At 41.0% G+C, this 18,979-nt stretch overlaps 2 protein-coding genes across 16 annotated transcripts in view; one reads left to right on the top strand and one right to left on the bottom strand.

The window, feature by feature from the left end:
• Window positions 1-2,254: 2,254 nt before the first annotated feature.
• The window catches only part of KCNJ15 (potassium inwardly rectifying channel subfamily J member 15), a 37,887-nt gene continuing 21,162 nt past the window's right edge, over window positions 2,255-18,979 (bottom strand). For 10 of the 15 annotated variants that reach the window (XM_080594533.1, XM_080594546.1, XM_080594541.1 and 7 more), the window contains one exon: window positions 2,255-4,371. In XM_080594533.1, coding sequence (XP_080450659.1) covers window positions 3,228-4,355 — 1,128 coding nt within the window. In that variant the 5' untranslated portion in view covers window positions 4,356-4,371 and the 3' untranslated portion in view covers window positions 2,255-3,227. Of the gene's footprint in view, window positions 4,372-4,720; window positions 5,116-5,141; window positions 5,746-8,166; window positions 8,630-15,603; window positions 15,628-18,979 lie in introns of those variants that run through there. The other 5 variants (XM_080594538.1, XM_080594534.1, XM_080594545.1 and 2 more) reach the window with 5 other exon arrangements.
• The window catches only part of LOC308187701 (uncharacterized protein), a gene marked incomplete at its 3' end in the record, with an annotated part of 34,395 nt that continues 25,258 nt past the window's right edge, over window positions 9,843-18,979 (top strand). Inside the window, exon 1 of the mRNA XM_080575907.1 lies at window positions 9,843-9,988. The remainder of the gene's footprint in view (window positions 9,989-18,979) is intronic.

Below are 18,979 nucleotides of genomic sequence, written 5' to 3'. Positions count from 1 at the left end.
ATCTGTTTAAGCCTAGAGCAGCCAGGTCTTTAGGTTTCTAATTGGCTGCCCCAGAAGTTCCCACACAACTGCATTGCTACAGCTGGATAGCCACAGGACTTCCTGGATATGACAATCCAGAAATATACAGGCTTTTTGGGACTTGACAAATGTGTCCACTGCAGGGTTCAAGACATTAGTTTTTTTTAAGGTATAACCAAGAAAGTGCAATTACAAAAAAAAAAAAAAAAAAAAAAAGTTATTGAAATGGATAGAATGCTCTAATGCTCTCCTGGAAGACACAAATTGCCAGGTCTATTTCCATGGATGGGGATAGGATAGGATAGGAGGGAGGGTATCAGTTCAGTTCATCACGTACTCCTGGAGAAGAGCCAGCTCACTTGTCGTTGGTGAAATCTGTTCTAAAGTCATTATACTGTTTAGAGAATGACTTTTGGAGTGACTGTGTAACTGTGATATGATCCTACCTAGATAAGAAAGAACTAGAGTAGATATTTGATTGTTGAACTATGGAGTCTAAGATTTGGCAGAAGAAGAGTTAAGACGCCTGCACACTTTCACCTCAGAACATCCCAGAGCAGTGTTCTTTGAGTTGCAGGACATGAACCTGAGGTCTACAAAGTGACTACAAAACTTCACTGAACAATCACAATTCCTGCCAACAAAACAAGCAATCAGATAAAATGAAAGAAAATTGAAAATGAACAATCAATAATTTAAATGTTATCATCCTCTATAGGTCGTTGCAAATGAAAACTTGTATGACAACACTGCATAGTATCACCTGGAAATTCCAAAAATGCTAGGCAGGCCCTGCAATTACAATGATTTGAGAAACCTTACTTGAATGGTAGTAGGTAGGGAACCTTTTTGATTATGGGTTAAGTCTCTCTCTTCAGGCAAGTACCTGGATCTCTGACTTCTCACAAGTGTACTGGGTCTGGCTGGGATGTTAACTTTCCCTGCAGCAGCCCATACAGTGCTGTGCTCTGCACTTGTAGCTAGAAGAGCAGTGGTATCACACCAGTGTTGTGTCTGCTGCTGAGCAGTGCTGGCACAGCATCAGGACTCTCTCTAACCCTCCTAGGGGGTGGGCAAAAAAGCGAGAAAGAAACATCACCAGGGCAGCTGACCTAAACCAACCAAAGGGATATTCCATACCATATGATGTCACACTCAGCAATAAAAGGTGGAAAAAGGAAGAAGAGGGGTGGGGTGGGTTCTCGTTGCGAAAACTTCTGTCCTCCCGAACACCGGCTACGTGCATTGAGGCCCTGCTTCAAGGACGTGGTCAAGCATCGCTCATTTGTGGGAAGTAGAGAGTAATTTCTTTCCTCTGCACTTCCACATAGCCTTTACTTGTTTTGTTTTGTTTTCTCCTTCCCCCTCCCCCCCCCCTTCCCCTTTCCCTTTTTTCTCTTTAGTTAAATTGTTTGATTAATAATAATCTTTCTTTAATAATTATTATTTTTTTCCTTTAATTAAATTATACTTATCTCAACCCATGAGTTGTTCTTTACTTTACTTCTTCCCCTCCTCATCTAAGGAGCGGGAGTGAGAGAGCAGTTGTGGTGTTCAGCTGCCTAGCACGGTAAAACCACCACAACAAAACAGCTAACAATTTAGGTACAGGAGAGTTTTAAGCCTCTTATTCAGCCTCACCTCTTCCCACCACCTCCCCGCACCCCCAACACCCCCACAGTCTACATTCCCTCCTTGGCATTCACTTTTGGTGCCACTGGTAGGTCTGCACTCAACTTGCCGAGTGCTTCTTTCGTAATCAAACTAAATTCACTTATAGTTTACGATATTGTATTGTAGATTCCACCAGGCCATACAGGGCTGCAAAGCTAGGCCCAATAAGTATGATGATACCAAAAGTCCTTTCATCACTGCAGGCCTTGGTGGCTCTCAGGTCAAGACATGGACCTCAGACCCCAAAATTGTGCTTAATACAGCTTTTCTTTGCCAGAGCTTTAGAGAAGTAAATCCTCTAGAACTCGTGAGGTTGACAAAGTGGTACAAATCAGAAAAAAAAAAAATCTAAGTCTCATTAAGAAGCCGACCTACACATAACTGGTATGTTATATGGACACCACTGCTACCTGGTTTGCTCCCCTTTATCTGACCACTGTAGTGATGTGCTGAGTTCCTTGTTTGTGTGCTGAATGTAGCTGCATATGCCAAGCATTCAGCTCTTTCAACATCTCCAAGGTACCACACCCTCTCCCTGTGCCACAAAGAGATCAGGAGCTGCTCAAATTAAATTCCTTTATTAATGGAATGGTTTTAATAGACCAAAAATGAAATGGATGAAAGGAATGCTTGTCCTTTATGGTTGCCAGAAAAAGTAAATATTGTCTACAGACATTATACAGATTTCTTTTAACCAAATTAAATAAGGTCTACAGCAAAGCAGGCGATCTATAGAAATGTATTGTTATGCTGCTGTTACAAACTATCTACATTGAATAAAAAAATGGTGTCTCAAAGTCAGTTTTAACCTCAGTTGATTACTGTCATGATTTTGTGTAGCTTGCCCTCATCTCCCCTTTTTTTGCTATTATACATAAATCAGCCATTAACAAGGTTTTAAAAAGTGAGCGATCAAAAAACAGGTTGTGTGTAGCAGAAACAGAGAGCTCCCTTCCCCACCACCCAGCACAACTACTCTGTCACCTTCCTTTAAGATTTAAGAAGGAGTTTATCACTTCCCTGCAGGCTTTTCCCACAGTTAAAGGTTTGTCTCTCCAATCAACTTATTTTCCATGCCAGAAATTCCCACAAAGGTAATAACTGGTATGAGAATATACATACTTTAAATATACATATTTTAACAGAGCATATTTTCTTTTAGCAGTACGGTGTGCTGTCTCTGTGAATGCGTTCACAGTAAAACCAAGTCAAATAAATATTTGAAGGAATCAGCACAGTGCATCCAGTTTCACTTTCCAAACAGAAAGTGATGTGTCTGCTTTTAGTGGTGGTATAAAGCAGAGATTTAATACAAATCCAACTTTGCTAAGTCAAGATCATGAACAAAGAAATCCCAACTAATTACAAAATATTTGATTAACAACTCATCCAAACAAAGGGATAGGTTTACTCTACACCAAAGCTATTTTCTGAAAAGGACTTCACTGCTAGCTTTATAACAGACATAAAGCACAGAAAGAATGTTTTCTCAGTTTGCAGAAAGGATTAATCAGGATAGTTTGTCCACTCAATCAAACATTACTCTGCTGTAACAACATTGTTCTCAGTTCCCTCTCTCTTTGATCCTCCTGCCTGTATTTCTCCTCTAATTTTTGTTTTTCAGAGTCCATACTATAAAAAGAAGAATCTGTGCTTCTCCTAATCTTCTCAAACTGACTGAAATCTGCAACATACTTTCCATTTGGAGAGAGGGAAACCACAGGCACGAATTCGTAACCCCAGTGGATCTCCTCAGGGATGTAGGAAGTCCTGCTTTGACAGACGGCACTGGTGGACTCCACTGTGGCGTTCAGGAGCACCACAAGCTCAAAGTCCTTCTCCTTGAGATTTTGAGGTGTGAGATCTCTTAAAGGACTGCTTTCATCCAAAATATGGTAGAACGTTAAAGGCAGAATGAGAAATGGACTTTCTGAAGAGGAGTCAACATTGAACTTGACACTGGCTTGATTCAGCAGGATTCTCTCCCCTTCTTTGGTTTCGTATGTCTGAAGAAGCTTCCCAGACAGCTGACACTGTATCAGAAGGCTCTTCCTCATATTTGCTACTCTGATCACCAGGCAAAGTTCTCCGTTGTGTTTAGTAATGACAGCACAGTGGCTGAACTTAATAGTCTCTGCCCTTTTTTTAGGTCTTGCAATTTTGGCCAGAAAGGTACCTGTGATGAAGATTTCAATCAAGGTGGTGATGACCAGTTGGGCCACAAGCAAGAAAATGGCATGCGGACACTCCTCTGTAATGAAACGAAATCCATAGCCAATGGTCGTCTGTGACTCCAGAGAGAAGAGGAATGCCCCCGTAAGAGAGTCTACATTCTTGACGCATGGCTCCCTCTTTGGGGTGAACTTGTTTATTTCTAAATCGCCATGAAGGAATGCAATGGCATAGTAGATAACTCCAAAAAGGAACCAGGTCATAACAAAAGTAGCAGCAAATAAGGTGAGTTTGTACCTCCACTTCATGTCTATAACTGTAGTCCACAAATCTTGAAGGTAGAGTAGATAAATGCCATCAACTTTGTCTATCCGCACGTTGCTGTGACCGCTTTTGGACATCACACGGGGTTTGTGTGCTTTGAGTGCAGTGTCGATGCCTCCATTAACCAGTGGGATGCGGGACATATTAATCTGTGTGGCTTCCATTCTCACGGCTTCAGTCCTAAGGAGAGAAGAAAAGAAGACTGTTACTTAAAGAAATCAAAACACATAACTGTTTCTGAAAAGCATTTATAAATGTTGATGATACAAACATAATTTAAACACAGCAGTAGTGAATAAAAACAGCTGGAATATAAAGTTACCATCATACAATATCTGACATTAAAAATAATTTGATATTATTTTTTTTTCCAGAAAACAAAAGAAAACAAAACATTCTTTGATTCTGGTGACTGCCAAATATGGAGAAGTAGGTTTACTTTATGATAGCCTGCAAAAGAAATTTGACCAAGCTGAAATTTTATATTAGTACTTTATTTCTGTAAAATACTTTTTTTTTTTTTCCTTACGTTTCTCTAGAGAAGAGGCTCTTTTTGACTACTGCAAAGGTTTTCTTTAGTGCCCTGAAGAGAGACATCTGATCAAAATTAAAGTCGCGTCAGTGCTTGGTTTAGAACGCAGATCCAGTACACCACCTCTGTCTCTTCCTGTGACAAAGGCAAAATGAGCCAGACCAGCTTTCACTGTGAACAATTAACTTCCACAAGTGATTTACTCAATCGGATCTGGCTCTTTGTTGCAAACCTACAACTGATCTACAGGGAAACAAAGCAGACCTGAACACATCAAAGTTGAGTTTCGGAACGGAATATTTACACCTAAAAATGCTTCGAAGCTGTTTGTATTCTATAGTACTCTGACTTTAAGCAGTCTAAGGAAAAAAAACGGAGGCGATTCACAAAGTCAGCATTCTTAGCTGTGGGCCCTGACCTGCGCGAACCCAGCAATCATTGGACCACCCGACTCCTGAAGTTTGTTTACTGTTCATCGGTCCGGATGGAGAGTAAGTGTGCGGACACTCAGGACTGAACAAAGCCCACAGAGTGAAGCAGAACGGTGCTTGTGCCAGCTTGATGAGGCAAGTAACAAGACCCGGCTTGCAGGACTAGACAGTGGTTACATAGAGCAAGGACAGTGCATGTTATAGTCGTTTCCAACAACAAAACTTCCTGCTGAAAAAAAAAAAAAAGTAACAAAGAAAAAAAACATCCCATGCATCCTTTGTGCTTTGGCAGGTCATACAAAAAGCATTGTTTTGTTCCATTGTTTTCCTCAAAAAGCTCCTTAAGTAAGTGATTCGTTTTTTTGAACCACCAAAAAAATTAAAAAGTAAAAAAGAACATCTTCCTTATAGCTACTTAAAAGAAATTTGCAGGAAATACAAGATATATTTGTGTTACACACATGTGCCAGCCCAGGACATCAGTGTGATTGCTCACTGAAGTACCTTTCCTGTTATGTTAATTAAAGAGAATTTTTGTTTATGACTATACCCATTACAGTGTTGCAGGTTTTCTGGGAAAGGGTAATAAAACTTAACCCCCATTAACACCTGCAGCTCATTCCAGTTTTGGTTTAACCACCACCATTTCTCTTTTGTCATCTAAGTGCCATTGCCATGTATATATATATCTGTATCTATAAGAAAGGAATTTATCAATGATCCCAGTAGGAGATTCCTTATGTGACAGTCAAATCAACACGCAGTGCACAGCATGTCCGGATAATAAACAGGAAAAAACCTTCAAGTGATCTGAAAAAGAACAACGGGAGGAAATGGGAGGGGGGGGGGGGGTAAGAGTAGGAAGGAGCATACAAGCAACTGCTCTTTAGGCAAACTCAAAATCAAGCACTACTGTCAGTGTGCGGTAAATACATGTAACCTCCGATGGGAAGCTTTTTAGTAAAATGCATGCTATTTTGTGAAGAGGCCCCATTCTCCACACTGAGCCTTACCCTCAGTAAGCCATAGATATCAAACATATGCAAAAATCTGTCTTAAAATAAGTTCGCCTCTTCCTCCCAAGAACACTTTACCTTAGCCATTACCTCCAGACCTAAACATTACATTGTCAGTCTAAATTTCCATGCCGCAGATTGCTAGGGCAGGGGATGGCTGGCCTCTCCAATATAGTGCTGGGAACACACATCCCTTCTCAGCCTACCTGGACGCCTGCTCTTTGGAGCATACTCCCCAGGGCCGCCAGATCCTCCTTCTCTGGTGACCACCAGGATGGAGACAGCCAAGGCTCCACCTTCGCTCCTCAGTGCTCTAGCTGGTGGGCTTGAGCTGATGTTGCAGGAATAGTGTTCACGGTCTTGGCAGAAAGCAGAGATCCCTGGTTAGGGTCAAGGGTGGCCAAAGACAAGGGGCACGTGGGCACTTGGCACTTGCCTTGGCTCTATCATGTCCTGGAAACCTGGGCTTGCATATGTAAGATGTGTTGGGCATGCTGAGCAGATCAGGTCCGCCCCACATGTGTTGTGGCACTGAAACTTCCTTGGTGTGCCAGACTTGGTGCGAATACACTGCACTATTCATCTGCAGCATCAGCAAGATCTATGGTTTCAATCCATATGATGGCCTGGTAAGATTTCTTGCCTCTTCCTCTTGTTTTCCCTGAAACGAGTTGCTCCTCGTCTGGGAGCCCTGACTAGAGAAAAACCTGACATTGCACACTGCCACGTTTCCAGGCCTGGTGAAGGGTACCTAACATCACAGATGTACCAAAGTGTTGTAGTAAAACAGTTCCTCCCAAAAGACGGGAGGTAGAAAGGTAATTGCAAGGCACAACATCTTCCCTGGGCTACCTCAACAAAAGGACAGCTGCAGAATTTACCAGGACAGGCTTAACCCAAGAAGTGTGTCTTTGCTGCAGCCCAAGGCAATGTCTGGCATGTACCGGACTGTTTCAACTCATAACCAAAGACATTTCTCACGGTGCATCTCTAGTGCATCCATGTGCAAAATCAGTCTCCACATGTAGGGACATCATGGCTGAGCTGTTAGAGTATGGCTGTATCAGAGCTTCTCTATCATCTTCTATACCCTCCCCAATCTGTATTTCTGTATGTGACAAAGCTACTTGGCTTTGCAGTGATTTCCTGAAATGGATCCCAGCCAATTTCTGGTGCTTTTTTTGGTTGTAGGTATTTTTTGTTGTTTTTACTTCCCATTTTTTCTCTTACATCACTTTTTCCTGTGTGATCCTAAATTCTTCTAGTGCTCTTTTCCTCCCCTGGGAAATTCATGTTGGTTTCCTTTCCCTGCAGAAATACTTCCCTTCTTTGCCACGCTGATACGGGAAAAGAAGATCTGTCACACTGCCTCACAGCAGCACTGCCCCTGCTCCCTGCCCTTACCACTGCAGACAGCAGGAATTACTTGGGGGAAGAAATTCTGATGCAACCACCTGTGGAATAAAACCAGGCTTCCAAGGAGATTTCTCCCCTGCCCTCCACTTCCCCACTGCTTCCTGAGTGAATTCACCAGTGCAGTATCCAAGAATAAACTGTTAATGGGTGTTTGTATGTATAAAACATATATTATAACACCTGCATTACTATTTACGATCCCGTACCTTCCATAGGCACCTCAGATATTCTATTACTAAACAATCCCCAGCAGAAAGATTTTATTTTTTTTCTTCTTTTTTTTTTTTTCCCTAGTTTTCCCTCTAAATCAGAAAGCGTATCTACTGTGGTAAGTTAATATAAACAAACAAGCCTGAATAATAATAGTAGTACATATTTTTACATCAAGAGAACATCTTCTGTCTGATATTTAACTGATTTTCTGCTGATAAAGTATTTTTTGTTACTTAAAATAAAAAACTACACAAACTGTAACTGCAAATAAAAGTGAACTGAAGTACAGCAAAGGAAACATACTTCAAGAGGGAAGAGAATAAAGTAGTCTCAGGTTTGTCTAGCACTCTAATATCCTATTAATTACCTCCTTTCCTCGCGAGCCCTTTGGAACAGTCAAAGGAGACTCCCCATCGGAGCACATGCTGGTAAAGGAGTTTAGCACAGACAAAATCAATAAAACGTAGAGCTACATACCAAACCACCAACTCTGAATACCTTGATCTTAAGGTAATTCCAGCAGCCAGGGATATAACAAGTACATTAACACTGCTTCCAGAGACCACATTATCAAGAATTTGAAGCCAGCTTGCATACACGCAAAAATGTTCCTATTGCATGAAGCCAGATTTGCTTGTGCAAGATCTCTTCTGGCAGACACAATTGATTAAAAGTGTACGGGAGCATGACTTGTTCGAATGGCCTCAGATGTTTTCTTGTTTTCAAATCAGATATGCTTTGCCACTTGAGCAACCCCTTCACACCCCTATACACTTCACTGCCACTTTGACACAGGGGCAAAACTTGAACTGTTTTTTCAACCAGCATAAACCATTAACAGGCTTCGAATAAAATAAAATTAAATATATATATATAATAAAAAAGCAAACAAACAAAAAAAACAAAGCTCAGGAAAGAAAACATTGAAAAGAACTACACAGTTTTACAGTCTTTAGATCTTTCCTAAGTTTGATGTGGTTCAGTAGGTTATAAAAGTCCTTCCTGAATTCTCAGTGCTCTGCCTAGCATGAACACCTTCCTTTGGGCTATCCAGGCTCTTGGAGGCAACCAGGCTCTGCTGTGTGCTTACCAACCATCAGAATCCTCCTCTGTGTCTTACTTATGGAATACAAAATTAGAGGACAAAAGGACAGGGACAGAAGAAATGGTTGCAAAAGGAAACTTCATCTCCACTACCAGCTGCTGCATGCAGTCATACAGCTGGACACTGCTAGCTTGGGTCCTTCAACAAAGAGTCCTTCAGCTCTTGGACTGACCAACATTTATTTGTGTAGTAGAGAGTTAGTGGTGTTAGGCCAGGATTTGGTCACACTGTGAATGATGCTGCCTTTAAAAACAAATTAACACCTTTTCATTTTCTTTCAAGAGAGGACCAAGCCCAGAGAACTGTAAATACACCCTCAAGTCCAAATCAGCTCCTCAAACTGTATATTTAGCTCCCCACCTCTCCTCACAGCCACCCATCAGTGTAGGGCAGCCCTGCAGATGGTGACACTCAGGAGCAGGTGACAGTGGTGGCACAGCAGAGCCTGCCTGGGGGCCAGAGGGCTGCAGACCTGATCGCACTGGAGGTCAGGGTGAGCAGTGTTGTGTGGGAGCTAGCAGCATGCTTTTCATTGCTCACAGCACGGCCAGGGCAGCCATTGACAGACCAATATTTAAGAAAGTGAAAACCCAAATCCATCTTTGTCTCTCCTAGGCTGCCTGCCTGACATCTGGCCATGGAAGATGAATTAAAGCTGGAGAAGTATCATGGTACATTGTTTCTGAGAGAGATTTGTACAGGAATCTTGTTCTTTCCAAGGGCAGGATGTAAGGCTTTGCAGTAACTATTGATTTACGCAGATGAGCCTTGGAAACTAGGCTGATGCAAGCAAATAGGAAAACAACCAAGTAGGGAGTGAGAAGGCAAGAGATGACTCAAATCTTATTGAGGTTAATAGAGAAACTCCCCGTGATTTCACAGGTCTCTGGATCAGGCCTCCAAGTGGAGAAAAAGCACATACCGCTAGCTTCTGAACAGCTAGCACACTGCTAGTGAGCCGTCTGTCCATCCTTCCTAAAATCCAGCCTCTGCCATGGGTTCTGCAGATAAACAGGGGACTTGGCTGTGCACCGCCTTCTGTCTGGAAACCTTCATGTGCACCAAAGTCTTCTTTCAGAAAGAAGTAAGTAAACTGATCCATTTCTGAAACTCTTATTTATTTTTTTTTCCTCTTTGGTAATACGGTTTATACAATGCTGTTGGAAAAGAGAGACACCAGAAACCTGTTCTGCTCTTTTATTTTTAAGAATGCCTTTTCAATTCTTTTGAATGTCTCCCTTACTGTATACTTCCACTTCAAACTCTCCTTTTTCAAATACTTCATTAGCACAGCTTAGCATTCAAAACCTGCCTCCAATATGATGCTTTTCCCACCCACTAACCCTTTCCCCGTTCTTGCTGTGCAAATCTTACCTGGCTCTTTCTACACGGACAAGTCTAAACAGACTCTGGGAGCCTGTCCTTTCCATTTCTGAGGAGCTGAGTGCCAGAACTACCCTGCAAGGCTGACAGGAGCGTTATTGTTGCATTATACTTATCATACTCATACTCTGTAATTCTGTGCTATATCACTGACCTCTTTCATCAGCTGTAAAAACATTAGTTACTCCTCACTTTAGGCCTCTGACACAGGTAAGCATCTCAGCAACACCACACTGGAGAAGATGAACTAAAGAGAGGATGGGAGTGATGTCTTATCCCACTCAGCAGTAGCAGCCAATACTAGGACCAGGACTAGAAGAGACCCTAATAACTACAGCTGTCCTGTTTTCTATGATGCTTTCAGGGGCTTTTAGTAGCTAGGTCCTGTCCTACTTTCTCCCTGAAGTATTTCTCTTTACCATGAAGTTATGTCTCATTATGCTATTTTCCTCCATTTTGAGAAATAGCCCATTCCTCTCCTCTTTCCTGCTCTCTGTGAATCAAAAGATTCAAAGTAGTTATGCTTACCACAACACTAGAGATGTGTGTAGATGGTCAGCAGAGTTGTTTCTCACAAGACTGCACACTGGTTTATGTGCTACAGATATCTTACTTCAGGTTCACAGCACCTATTCTTGACCTCTCTATTACATGGTTCCATTTTCAAGGGCTTCAGTTTTTGCAAGGCCTCAGCTGTTTGGGCTGAGGCTTTTGTCAAGACTGGTCACAAGCAAACACACGTTCTTATTAATTTGTTTACTTCATGTGTCAGTCAAAACAAAATAGCCATTTCCAAAGTTAATGCCGAGACTATATGCTTTGGGGTGTTTCTACACCTATGTTAAAACAGTTTGGGTGTCTTTTTCTTTGGGAGTCCAGAAGCAACATAAATATTCTTTGGTGCAGACACTGAAGCTCACACTGTCCATGGCCAGCTGAGCACCCTAACAGCTTGATCACAGAGTAACCTTGATGTCTTCTTGCTTTCTGTCCTTATAAATCCTCATCCATGCAGTGGTGTAGCTTAATTAGGAAGAGTAGTCTACCCATCTCCCTAGTTCCCTATTAGCAAACTCCCCTACAAGGGTGGAAATGTGGGAATGATTCGCCCCAGGCATGGGGATGAGTTTCATCTCCACCTCCTTCAATGGTCAGATTTTGGAACACAAATGGCAGCAGCCATGCAGTGCAGGGAGCCTTCCTGCGCAGGAGGGAATGGGAAGAAGAAGAGGAGGGGACATGCTGGGAGGAGGTTGAAGTCAAGCCAAGGAATGCCTCATTTCTGGCTCATCTTGCTTAGACACAAGATAAACACTGAGACATTTGGTGTCCTACAGGGCACTTTGTGACATGCCTGAACTCATAACTGTTGGGCGCCCTTCAAAATGAGTGCCAGAAACGGAGGCACCTGCACACTTCAAGCACTTCCAGCTCAAGACAGAAGCTGGGCAGGGATTTTCTGCAAAATACTTCTTCACTTAGTCAACTAAGGCCTACCTAAGTCCTACTTAAGTACTTAATTCATTTTTTGGGAACCGGCTTGTCCAAAGCCAACTGCTTTGGCTCCTATGAGAATGTGCTCTCTGACAGCTCCTGCTGCCTTTCTCCTCCTGACAGGCCACCTGGCTACAGCATGCTCCCATGCGCTTGGTGGCCAGGGAAATCAGCACAGAAAAGGCACCCAGAGAGACTGCTCTGCTCCTCTCTCAGATTTCAGGTGGTTTAGCTGCTTGCCCTGAGGCATATTTTACCTTTCTTTATGCGTATCTATGTACTACTTGGTATCAGTCACCTAGGTGTAATCTCTCTGCATAAGCTCATGTGCCAAGACTGTTTCATGTTTCTGTACACAACAAAGAGTGGCTCTGTTTCCTTGTAGTATTTTAGTCACATGGTGGTGACTTTTATAACTGTATAGAAAATTATGAGCCTGAACCCATCTACTATTCACATTGTAAAGTCTGACCAAGCTTACAGGGAAGGGAGTCCCCTTTCAGGTCAATGCAGAGCACAAAAGTACAGGACTGGGCTACCACCTAAGTTTGCCAGGACTGTTATTCCCTGCCCACTATTTGCTGGTTATGTCCTAGTTTTCTCCTCTTTCACAGCATCACAGCAGGTAAAGGGCAACACCTTGATTTTAACCTCACCAGTACTCACCCACTGCTTCACAAGTTGACAAATGCCTACTCAGCCATGGATTAATAGTAATATTTGTAAAGTTAAACTCACAGCAACTGACCTGCCAACCTGCAGGTGTTTTGAAATTTGCTGGTTTTGTTTCAGACCTGAGAAAGGTTTTGTGGGACAGAAAGCTTGTCTAGTTTATTTATTTTTTTTTTTTTGGTGTGTGTTTGTTTGTTTGTTTGTTTTTCTCCCAATTCATTTCTTAATCTAATAAAAATCTGGTCTCACAAACAAACAAGCAACCAAAACCAAAAGCACACAATTACTGTAGATTTTTAATTTAATTGTCAGCAGGTGGCTGAAAGCAAGTAGCAATGTGCCTAGTCATGGTTATGCAAGAAGCAGGGGGGAAAGTCAACATTCTTCTGATTGTTCACAAAAGCTAGCTAAAATGTCTTCAGTCTGCCTTTCACCAGAGCCACTTCTATCTGTTTCTCATCTACCACAGCTGGTACATTAAAGGTATTTATCAGGCAGCAGGGGGATATTTCAAATCATTTAGAGTGGTTTGTGCCTCTGGTTCCTTTCTTGGACTACAGATATTGGAGCCTCAAATGCAACTTGGGGCACCAAGTCCCAGCACCAGCCTTGTCTCACTCTGATGAGCAGGGACATCAGCTCCTACCTCTATGTCAACTGTACAGTATGAATTCATCCAGCAGCTCAGCAGCTCTCTTTTTAATTACCATCTGTAATGCCAGTTCATTGCACAGTATCCCAGTCAAGTTGGGCTTTGTTTTTCAATTAGTCATTGCACACCACGGCTCTCATAGCTCAGTGTAGGTGTGGCAGGGAGGTGAGGCTCCCTGCAGTGTGTCAGGCTATCTGCTATGGCAGATTTTTTTCATGTGACCTCTACATATGAAAGCTGCATTTCTTGTAAACCACAGCACTCCTTTAGCCCATACAATGAGAGATTACGTTGTTGGAGGAACAACCTTAGTACCTCATAAACATCTCACTGTATGTACACAATTGCAGACACTCGTGAAATAAACGCTTGTAATTTTCCATCTCTATACAATCATTAAATTTCAAAACTTAAATATCAGTCTATGCAAATAATTTTCCACTAAAAATAAAAAAAAATCTGCTTCTTTTAAATATATAAAAATACACATGCTATTGAAAATCTTGGTAGGGCTGCCTGCAAAAGGCAAGAAAACCAGCAAGGGAAAAAAACATAGCACCCACAGGTCAGCATTTTGGATAAATTTCTCTAATCTTGTGCCTTATGTGGACAGAATCAAATCTAATTGGAGAAATAGCCCACCTTGACCCAGCAGGAGGATGGACCCTGTTATAGAAAAGCTTTTCCTCTGTGACCATTTCTGTGTTTCTCTTCCTGTACTGTGTAGCTGCTTTGTCCTGCTTCATCTATGCAGAGCAGTAATAAATACAGAGTAACCTGTTAATTAAGCCAGATTTATGTCTGGTCTCTGCAGGACCAGGACATACCAATGAATTTGGCCTTGTGATTTTTGTAATAGTCTAAAAGCACATTTCCAAGAAAGAGGGATGGGTTTGTCATGGTTTCATCTTTAAACTTGTTACAAGCTGATTTTCTTAAGAAGCTATTTGGTTAAGAAGAATTGCCCTACCTGTGTGAACAAGTTCATACAGTAGAAAAAGTTTTCAAAAAAGTGACGCTTCTTTCACGCTAGCAAAATACAGCCTGTGAAACAAAGTATGTACCTCTCTCAACCTAACCTAATGATTTTTAAGTTGGATGTCTTTCTCTCGTAGGCAAAGCACAAATGATGATGCTGGCACAGCAGACACACATACAGACTACTTGATTATTTTTTGATAATGAATTACTTTGTTGTGAATTACAAAGTCTGTCCTGCTTTCTCTTTGAGGTACACAACAGCTTCAAAATTGTTCATTTCTACTCCATTCTTTCTGCACTACAAAGATTTTATATTGCACCAAGTACCCATTTCCCCTGATTGTTTATACCTGATATAAGGAGAACAAGTTTTACTTGATTTCAAATGATTTTTTTGATAGATAATTAACAAAAAACCAAAACATTACAACTTTTAAATGTTGAAAAGAAAAATCAGTTCTGTCCAATAAAATCAGGACATATACTATTTCACAGGAAAATATATATGTGCACTTACATAGAAATCACAGGGTCATATCTACTGTTTAAAATAATACTTTATGGTATGTATATTTTCATAAATGTGGTGGTTATTCTGTAAATCACAAGCAGTTGCAAAAGTGAAGTATTAATGTGGGAGATTTTGATGTATTTAGAGTCAGTATTGAATGCCTCTTCATTAGCATATGTTTCTCTTAGTGTTACTCTTTCCTTTAATAAAGTTTCTAGATTGTGACACAGAAGAATGTCACGTCACAATGTGACATCCACAATGACCAGTAACCACAACCTGTGGATATGGTCTTGGAGTAAAGTCTTTGCTCAATCAAGTTTCCCTTGAGCTTTGCCAATGCAATGCCCAAGAGGACATACCACTGTCCCTGGAAGACCACTGGTGTTGCCCAGGGGCTCACACACCCCATCCCCATTCCTGGCCACATTCCCATCCTGACTTTGCAGCTGCCCCTGGCCAAGCGCTGCCTCCTCACCTGCCTTGCTGACTGTGGTCTCAGAGCCCAGGGCTGATAGAAATGGTCACAGGGGTCCCAAACATCCTCAAAACACTGCATGGGTGTATAAACAAGGGGCTTTCACCTGCTGCTTTGAAGTGGTCTAGGCCAAATTAAAAACAATAATGACACTTTCACATTGGTGGAAGGCTGCTTATTTTCAGTAATGTCTAAGAGCTTCATTTCATGGCATTTTTTTCTCACTTTTTATTTTTTTTCCCTGACCAGTCCACGGATGTGGTTAATTTAAGGTTTAAAGGCTTTTTCTCATACACACACACACACACATACATACACACACCCATATATGTTTTCCATTGAAGTCTGTGCTTTTTCCTAGACCCACCCAAATTCCAGTACATAGCTCACTTGTGTGCCAAGCTTTCATACTCTCCATGCACTGAATGGAAAAATACCCTTTTTTCCACTTCTGCACATTTTGGGGGGAGGAGGGGGAGGGCGGGTAAAGGAGATGGAGGAAAGGCCTCTAGAGGAATTTAGTTATACCTGTTATTTCAGAGCAAAGACATGAGATTCCCAGCATCCTTGGAAATACTGTTTCCACACTTGGATGGAGGTACATGGGGTCTGATCCCCACTGCTTCCTTGGACCTCTGTGCTAAGGAGATTTAAGTATTAACAGTGATAATGTAAAAGTAGTATAAACTGCTGGCTGGCTGGTGTCTCTGTTCTGTTTATATGAAGTGCTCCAGTAGCGCTCTTCAATGCATTGATATTTTATGAGAGTGATGAAAAAAAATCAAAGTTTTATAGTGAGAAACGTTAGGGAGTTTTATATGGAAATGACAGTGTTCAGCTGTATCATTCTACACTCCATTTAGTAGGGTATTTCAGGCCTTGAGTATCTTGGTGAAAGGTGGTATGCTGAGACCAAAGGGCTCCTCTTCTCACCAGTAATATCCTGGTAGAGAGAAGACTGTAGGACCCTCACCTTTCTACTCCTGACTCTGTTTTCCATCCTACAAGGGCCACAGTTGTAGCTCATGGGGTGGTGAGAGCTACCAGGTCATGGGGAAGGGGCCAGCAAAGCCCTGTTCCCTCCCTCTGTTGCATCTGCAGGGTGAGCCCCAGGGTCGTAATAACATGCAAGCACTATGCAAAGACTTTTGTATGGCACTGTCCTCCATGTATATTCTCTGATGTCCAATTACTGTTGGTCCCCCTTGATTTCTTCTCACTAAAGGCATTAATAAAGTCTCTCTGGCTTACAGACCCACCTAGTTTCATAAAGCCTGTTGGAACATCATTTCTGAAGCCTCTGCTCGTCTACCAAATTAAGCTGAAATTAGCCTGTGGATTTAAATATATGGACTGTTTGTATCCCTTAGTCGTGAGGGAACTGAACTGAAATTAAACTAGGTTAAGTATTTAGCATTTCTGCCAAGAAAATGTTATCATTGTACAGAACATTATTGTCACTGTTATACTGAAAATAAATAAATAAATAACAACTATAATTTTTTTTAAAGAAAAAGATATTTCCTAAGCCAGTAGACTAGGAGGTTACTTAGTCCTAGATTGTATGCCATGCAGATAAACTCAAAAGTAATCAGAGGGAAAAAAATATTTGTTTTCCTCATTGCTTTCCCAAATTACTCAGTCCCTGCCAATTTCCATGACACAGACCCCTCAGTCTGCAGCAGAGACTGTGGCTTCTGAAAGAGAGGAAATAGCATGAAAGTATTGGTGCACATCAATGTTTTGCAATTTTCCCGCCAAACCAAAAAAATCAAAACAAACAAAAAATGCACTGAGATTGAACAAAAAGAAAAGTTTTTCTGGCCAAATAAATAACAATAATAATGATAAAAATAATAACAATGCTCTTCTGGACTGAAGACACTATTTGTTCAAACCAAAACAAAACCTGTTACTCTGATTTTATGTTTGTATAGATATGTGTGTATGTCCAATTTAAATCAGGTGAGGAACAAGACCTTGCTTGAAATGAAAGATCATAATATCTATCTTCTACAAAGTCAAAATAAAATTTTATACTTTTCAAAATTGTTTTCAGACTTCTTTCAGCTTAGGCTGCTTTATCTTGTTAACATGAATGCACTAAATCTTACATCTGACCTAAATCTGCATTTTCAGCTCATAAGACTTTTGGCTGAAAAATCCCACTCTTCTGTAACTGGAAAGGCCAGCTGGGTTTCCTGGCTGCTTCAGTGACAAGTGAAACTTGTGCAGTGAACTACAGTCCATCCTAGCCGAAGACAGCAGAAGCAATACCAGCCTGTACTGCTGAGCTCTGAGGATTTAACTGTGTAATTCACAAGTCATTTTCCTTTGTCTGATAGCTTCTTGGGAATCTCCATGAAACCTCTGTGGTGCTACATTACAACATGCTGAAAAAAAAAACAAACAGTGATAATGTGCACAAACAAGAGAAAAAGCTCATGCTGGTTTTCAAAGTCACTATATTTCCTTATTCTGAAAGGAGGTTATTTTGCTTGTTTATTTACACATACCTTATCTTTATGACTGTTCCTTTACGATCCCTTGTCATCTCAAAAGCTCAACAATCTTTTACAGTTGGAAACCTGGGAAAGTCTAACTTTGATCACTGAAGTAATTAGACTGAATAGGACATTGTTCATGTTCTGTTGGGAACAGTTTCCTAAGACGTTCAGAATACCGCAAACTTATTTTTAAAAGTCTACAATATTCAGCAACTTCTACCTTGTGTTTTTGTAGGTTTTCCAGATGCTATGAATTTCAGAAATTGCTTTGATGTTTTCCAAGCAGCCTGATTTATGGGAACAAAAATACCACCATTCCCCAGTTTCTTTCTGTCACCCTGTTACAAGGCTTGATACATCAATGGAAATATAGTCTGGCTGAAGAGTCCAGGCATAAAGAACAACCGGGGTATGAGGAAATCAACTACATTTCCCATAAGAGATCATTCATTCAGTGGAAAAATCAAACTTTTTGATCTCTAACCTCCTGTACTTTTCCTGTAATATTTAATTTTAAAAAGACACAATTTTCTTTGTAAAACACTGTGTAACCAGACCCAGCAGACACTTATGTGTCATTTTAGTACTATTGACTAGAATTCATATTTAGTAGATAATTGTTGAAGATAAGTGATTTCAAAAAGTAGCTAATTAAGATTATGAATATATCAAATTGCAGCAGCATGTTTCAAATGAAGTTAGGATATGGCATTGCTAGAAAGTCTCAGAGACTGTTATTCCACTAGGCAGCTGACAGCTTAATCGCAATACTGAAAACTCCTTTGACTGCCCCGGTGAAACCCTGTCACACCCGTTCTTTCCCAAAGCCCATGTTCTGCCTGAGAGTGCTTCTTCTACTCCACTCACAGTACAGTTCAGACACCTTGTCCGCAGGCAGCTTGATGCCATAGCATCTCCAAAATCCACCTTTTCTTCATATCAGTCAACCAGAATTTCAGTTCTTTAATTAGCCATTTCCCAATGAGCCTCTTGTTCATAGTCTTTCTCATCTGTCTCAGGAACAAGTCACTCAAACTTCTAGAGTAAAAATTGTATTTCCTTTCTAATATTTCTACTGTAATTTTCCACTTCATTCATGGAAACATCTCTTTACTTCATACCCATAAAGCTCATGCCCTAACATTTCCACAACTACTGCCCTACTATTCATAACTTTGTTTTCTTCTGTTCTTTCTTGATAGCTCACTGCTGTGTCTTATGAATGCTTGTTCCTTGGGATTTTTTGTTCCCTTCATGTTTTAGGCACTTCTTATTACATGCCAGACCAGCTTCCCATTTGACATATATGAAATTCCACCACCACCACCTTCCAAACAAGTCCAGAAAATACACCTGCTTTGAGACACATTTCAACTTTAACAAACATCTGCTAGTCA

Source organism: Anser brachyrhynchus (assembly GCF_964034855.1).
Source record: "Anser brachyrhynchus genome assembly, chromosome: 1".
Taxonomy (NCBI): Eukaryota; Metazoa; Chordata; class Aves; order Anseriformes; family Anatidae; genus Anser; species Anser brachyrhynchus.
The sequence above is the reverse complement of the archived record's forward strand: the minus strand, read 5'-3'. Positions and strand labels throughout refer to the sequence as shown.